General features: G+C 54.9%; 1 protein-coding gene across 2 annotated transcripts; it reads right to left on the bottom strand.

Annotated features, from left to right (window-relative positions):
- Positions 1-1,831: 1,831 nt before the first annotated feature.
- On the bottom strand, positions 1,832-4,286 carry OTX2 (orthodenticle homeobox 2). Of its 2 annotated transcripts, none has more exons than XM_035551315.1 (3): positions 4,181-4,286; positions 3,648-3,820; positions 1,832-2,452 (listed from the first exon to the last, which is right to left on the bottom strand). In XM_035551315.1, exons 1-3 carry the CDS (start codon positions 4,284-4,286, stop codon positions 1,832-1,834), a joined length of 900 nt encoding a protein of 299 aa, XP_035407208.1. The 2 variants fall into 2 exon arrangements, with proteins under 2 accessions (XP_035407208.1, XP_035407209.1); XM_035551316.1 differs by having other exon boundaries at positions 3,648-3,799; positions 4,190-4,286.
- Between the last annotated feature and the right edge of the window lie 1,232 nt (positions 4,287-5,518).

Here is a 5,518-nt window from a genome sequence, read left to right as displayed (position 1 = left end):
GGCTGCTGCCTCCACCTGCCTCTCTCTTTCCACTGGTTCATTTGTTTGCTGCATTAAATCCAAACCAGCTTCAGGGCTCATGCGGTCCCATGTGCACGCATGAAAGAAGGACAGAAACAGAGCCACCATGAGCGGGGACATCTGGGGTCTGTTCCAGATTCAGCTCATGAAATTGTAGCTTAAAAAGCAGTCCCCCTCCTTCCCCAGGACCTCAGCTCAGACACAAGTCCTGCACGATGCTCCCAGTCCCCTTCTCCCCCCATATTACCCTGAGAAGTTCAGGGCCCTCCCTAAACGCGACTGACAAATGCCATCCCTCCACCAAAAGATTAGATTTGGGAAAAGGTATGGGTTGGAAATGCCTGTTGTGTTTTTTTTTCCTCCTTTCAAAATCAATCAATCAATAAATAAAACTTTTCATTTTGCTTCTTTCACTGCCCACAAAGAAATCCCCAGGCGGATTTCTTCCCCCTGCCCACAGAACCAGGCGGAGCCCGAGGCATTGCCCTGCTCAGCCCTTGTGGGCGTGATGGAAATGGAAGACAACCATCAAGTGTGCTAGAACCATTTTAATATAATTATACATATCTGCCAAATCCAGAAAAAAAAAGATTTATGCATATATATCTTTTTTTTTTTCTCAGTTAACATCTGCAAGCATAAACGACAATGAATTTCTCGGTTTAAATTCGTCCAGGTCAGAGCAACTGCCCGAAGTCTTGTTTGATTTGAAGGCTACCGCCAGTGTGGCCGGCAGCAAGTGAACTCCAGAGGAGCTTAATGTCCTTGGGTGGTTTTTTCGGTCTTTTCTCTTTCATTCAAAGACAGTTTGTTGTAAAAAGTTTCAGTGCAGTTCACCTCTGGTGAAAGGCGATCATGTATTTTTTTTTTCTAATATTTTTTTTTTTGTATTTTTAAAAAGATGATAATAGGTAACTCAGTTGCTCTGAATTTCACTTATAATTATAACCTATGTAAATCACAGCAGAACTCCCGCTGGTGCGGAGTTCGTAGTTGCATACAATACAGGAGATCACAGTTTTGAAGTCTAGCACAGATTAAAAACCACAGATGTACCATTTATATAAGACACACACTGATTGTCTCTTAAAAACTACATATTGACTCCTTATGAACATTATTTTTTTTTTCTTTAAATAAAGTAGTGCAGCTAGGACAATCAGTCACACAACCCACACAGCCCTGAACCAAGTTCTCTCGGTGCCAACTTGAGCAAGTTGGGCATGAAACAGTTGAATGAGCTCAAGAGAGAAAGAGGGAGGGAGGGAGAGAAAGAGGGAGAAAAAGAGAAAGAGAGAGATGCTGTCCATTCCGAATATTTTAACCAAGGGTTGGCTAACACATTGGAAACCTCTGGGTGAAGGATCTTTCCACGCACACACAAAAAAGAAATAAAAACCTAGAATTTTTTTTTTTTAAACTGGCCCATAGGTGGAACGATCTCCCACCTCTTCCAAACAAAGAAACCCAACAATTTGCCTAAAACTATAAAGAACACAGATTGGTCTGTCTGTTTTCTGCTCACTAGATGATCTGTCCGTTTAAGGCCTTCCTCCTCCGTTTTCCTCTTTGTTATTCCTTGTCCAGAGCGTCTGAGCAGGAGATGAGTCTGAACGTGGTCACACCAGCACTGTCCCTCTTTTGTTGCTGTTGTCGTCATCGGTTTTTTGTTCGTTTGTTTGTCCGTTTGTCCGTTTTAGTTATTTTCTCTTTAATTTAACCAAGACCTGACTAAAACTGGAGCGTTGGGCCCAGCGTGTTCGTTCTTGTCGCGGTTTCTCGTATGATCACAAAGGTTCCCCGCGGGCCTTCACAAAACCTGGAACTTCCATGAGGATGTCTGGTCTTTATAATCCAAGCAGTCAGCATTGAAGTTTAACTTCCAGGAGGTGGTTTGGTCTTTATAATCCAAGCAATCGGTGGTCGAGTTAAAGCCCAAACTGGAGGCTCCGTAGCCCTGGGTGGAGAGGGAGGCCGGAGACTGGTTGAGGTGGCTGGTGACCGCGTTCGCACCCATGGGACTCAGGGTGGCCCCAGGTCCGGGCAGCTGGTGGTGCATAGGGGTCAAATAAGATCCACAGTCCATCCCTCCGAAATAGGAGGTCGAGCCAGCGTATCCTTGGCTGTAACCTGAGGCCTGGGTGTAGGTCATGGGGTAGGACCTCTGCATGCAGGAGGAAGAGGTGGACAGGGGGTCAGAGAGCGGGGAGATGGACGCCGGGCTCCAGATGGACACAGGGGCGCTGCTGCTGGAAATGGTGGGGACCGAGGTGCTGGAGGGGGGCGTGAACTGCCCGCTGGTCCCGCTCTCCGAGCTCACTTCCCGGGCCGGCGAGTTCTTCTTTTTGGCCGGCCGCACCTTGTTCTGGCCCCCGTTCTGCTGCTGCTGCTGCTGCTGCCGGCACTTGGCCCGGCGGTTTTTGAACCACACCTGGAGACCGAGAGAGAGGGAGGGGAGGATGGAGGGATGAAGAAAAGCCTCGCCTCAGGGACACGCAGGTACCCCAGGGCTGAGAGCCGGCACTGGAGACAGGGCACGGGGAGCGCTCCCCGGCCAGCGGGGCTACGCAAGGCTCCCCCTCCCTGAGACCATTAGCAGTAATAATGAGGGGAAACGGGCAAACCAAACTGCTTAATGTGGTCACTTTTGGGGGAAGCAGAGGGGGACGCTCCCTTTTTGCAGTTTGCCAGCCGGGGACCCCCAGAAATCACCATTTAAGGCCTGTTGAAGCCTGAGATTCAAAACAATAGAGCAAAGGGGGGGAAACAATTAGGGGAACAGAGGCAGGGGTTTGGAGGGGCAGTTACAGGTGTCTCATTTACCCCTAAACAGGCTCTCTGCTCTCCACCCCCAAACAGGAGTGGCCTCCAACCCATCTCAACCTCTCCTAGCAGGGAGCTGTGGGGAAAAGGCTGGGGTTGAGCATGGGGAGGGGGGTCCTAGTCCCTATGGCCACGCTCTGCAGGGACACAGCCCCAGGTGGCTCTGTGACCAGAGCCATCCTTGCCGGGAGGTGGGGGGCACAGACAATATAGCAGCTGCCCTACCCCGACTGAAGGGTGCCCTGGATCCATGTCAGGGACAGCATGGGTCCTTGGGCCCCCCTCCTGCACCACAGCAGCACCACCAGGATGGTGTCTGGATTGGCACAGCCCAGCCTCAGCAGAGGAGTCCCAAGGCCTCCCCTCTCCAAAACCCCTCCAAAAGCAAAGGAAGCTCCCGGTATTTACTGGCGTGAAAGGGAACCCCAGCCCTGCACCAAGGATGCGGGGGTGCCTGGGGATGCTTTGTAGCCTCTACATGGGCCTGCAAGACCAGCTGGTATGTGGCCAAAGCAAGGTGCAGAGCATAGGGATGCTGGGGAGACCACCCCAGCCCAGGAAGGCCGAGGGCTCTGCACCAACCCCCAGAGCTCAGCGAGGAAGGGGAGGCCAGGCTGCAACCCAGAGGGGGCAAATCACCGCTCTGACCCCCCCCACCCCCCCCAAACACCTTCACCCATACGTGAGCATCCCTCAGGGGGCTCGATGGGGCTGGCCCCATCCCCTAAAGCAGCCCCAGAGGGCTGGGGACTCAGGGAGACTGAAGGTGGGGGCGGAAGCAAACAGGGCCCCCCCATTCCTACCTGCACTCTGGACTCGGGCAGGTTGATTTTCAACGCCACCTCCTCCCGCATGAAGATGTCGGGGTAGCGGGTCTTGGCAAAAAGGGCCTCCAGCACGTCCAGCTGCGCCCGGGTGAAGGTGGTGCGCTCCCGCCGCTGCTTTCGGGGGGTGGCTGCGAAAGGAGCCGGGAGCCCTGGCTGTCACTCAGTGTGCTCAGCCCCCGGGGGACCCCCCAGGGACACCCCCCCCCCCCATCCCCACCCTTTCTCCCTGGTGACCTGCAGCCAGCCCCCAGCCGCATCCTTGCGGCAATCCCGGTGCCTCCTCCCCAGCCTGCAAGAGGCTGCCCCCCACCTCCAGCAGCGGGGTGGCCCCTTTTTGCAACCCCATGGAAAGGTTATAAAGGGTAAAAAAAAAAAAAATTAAAAAAAAAAGAGAAAAGGGAAGGGAGAAAGGGGGACCCCACGGCACCGCGGTCCCCGGCGGCTTCTGCTGGGCGAAATCCGCGGGGCAGAGGGAAAAAGGGGAACCGGGGGGAGAGGGGAGAAAAAACCTGGCTTACCGGGATAACCGACGGACGGGTGCAGCAAATCCATGCCCGAGGTTGTGAGACTCAGGCCATTGACTGCATAAGGTGGTTGCTTAAGATAAGACATCATGCTAAAGTTGTAGCGGGGAGGAGAGTTGGCCGAAATCCGGGCGAGGGGGAGCCGCCCGAGCGCCCTGCCTGCCCCGGGCGGTGCCTGGGGGTGCCGTCGGCCGGGGGGGGCCGCCAGGTGCCTGCGGAGGGGAGAAGCGGGGGGGGGGGGGGGGGGGTCAGGGAGGTGGCTGCCCCCCGGCTTTTATCCCCGCTGCCTTCCCCCGCCGATCCTCCAGCTCTTAAACCGGCCCCCAGCTGGATTTGGGAGCCGGGAGAGACTGAGCAGATAAACGCATCCCTTCCCAAAAAGGCAGGCAGGGAGGGGAGGGGGGGAGCAAGTCCCATCCAGTAATTACTGCCCGAACAAAACCCCCCATGCCTTCAACTGCCCGCATTGTACGGCTGCCCGGGGCATTTGCATAGGATTCCCGGCCGGGCACCAGCTAATTGTCTCAAGCAAAACTTGATTGGGGCCATTCGCAGACACAAAGAACCCCTCGGCTAAATAAATAATGCAGATAACAAAGCCCAAGGGTGAGAAACAAAGAAACAATTCAAGAAACCTATCTCTCCCCTAGTTTCTTGCAAGGACTTTAATTATCCCAGGTTTGGGCAACATTCAAGCCTCACCCCCCCGCCCTTCCCCCCGACGATGCTGCATTTCAGAGCTCAAATGCCCGCTCGGGCAGAGCCAAACTTTTCTGCTCTACCGCCATCAGTCCACGCCTGCAGTAATTTCCACCGGCCATTTGCACCTAATTAGTACTCCGGGTAATTAGATTTGGAGGCAAGTAACAGATTTATTAGGCTTTCAAGAAACTCTTGATGACGGGGCTGGAGCTAAACAAACACCTCGCCGAGCGGCCCGGGGGCGGCCAGAGGCTCCCCCCGGCTGCGGTCACCCCGGGGGGGCTCCGAAGCGGGACTGGGGGGCCCCCAGCACAAAAAAATACCCGACGGGGGCCAGCCCCTGGATCCTGAAAGGGTTAAGGTTGGTCCCCGTGGAAAAAGTGGATTTTTAATTTTTTTTTTTTCGCCGAATCTCGCCTTTCCCTCCACGCGCGGCGGCCGTCGGAAAAAAAGGAAGTCGAGCGCAACTTTTTTGCCCCAAAACTCGGTGTTTTGGTAAAGAGCGGCCAGGGGAGCGGGGCCGCCCCTCCGAGAGGGCTGAGAGATGCCGGGAGGCTCCAGCACCACCCCCCCGCCGCCTTCCCCATCACCGTCCCCGGCTGTGCCGAGCAGCTCCGCAGG

This window comes from Cygnus atratus, chromosome 5, assembly GCF_013377495.2.
Source record: "Cygnus atratus isolate AKBS03 ecotype Queensland, Australia chromosome 5, CAtr_DNAZoo_HiC_assembly, whole genome shotgun sequence".
Classification (NCBI taxonomy): domain Eukaryota; kingdom Metazoa; phylum Chordata; class Aves; order Anseriformes; family Anatidae; genus Cygnus; species Cygnus atratus.
The sequence above is the reverse complement of the archived record's forward strand: the minus strand, read 5'-3'. Positions and strand labels throughout refer to the sequence as shown.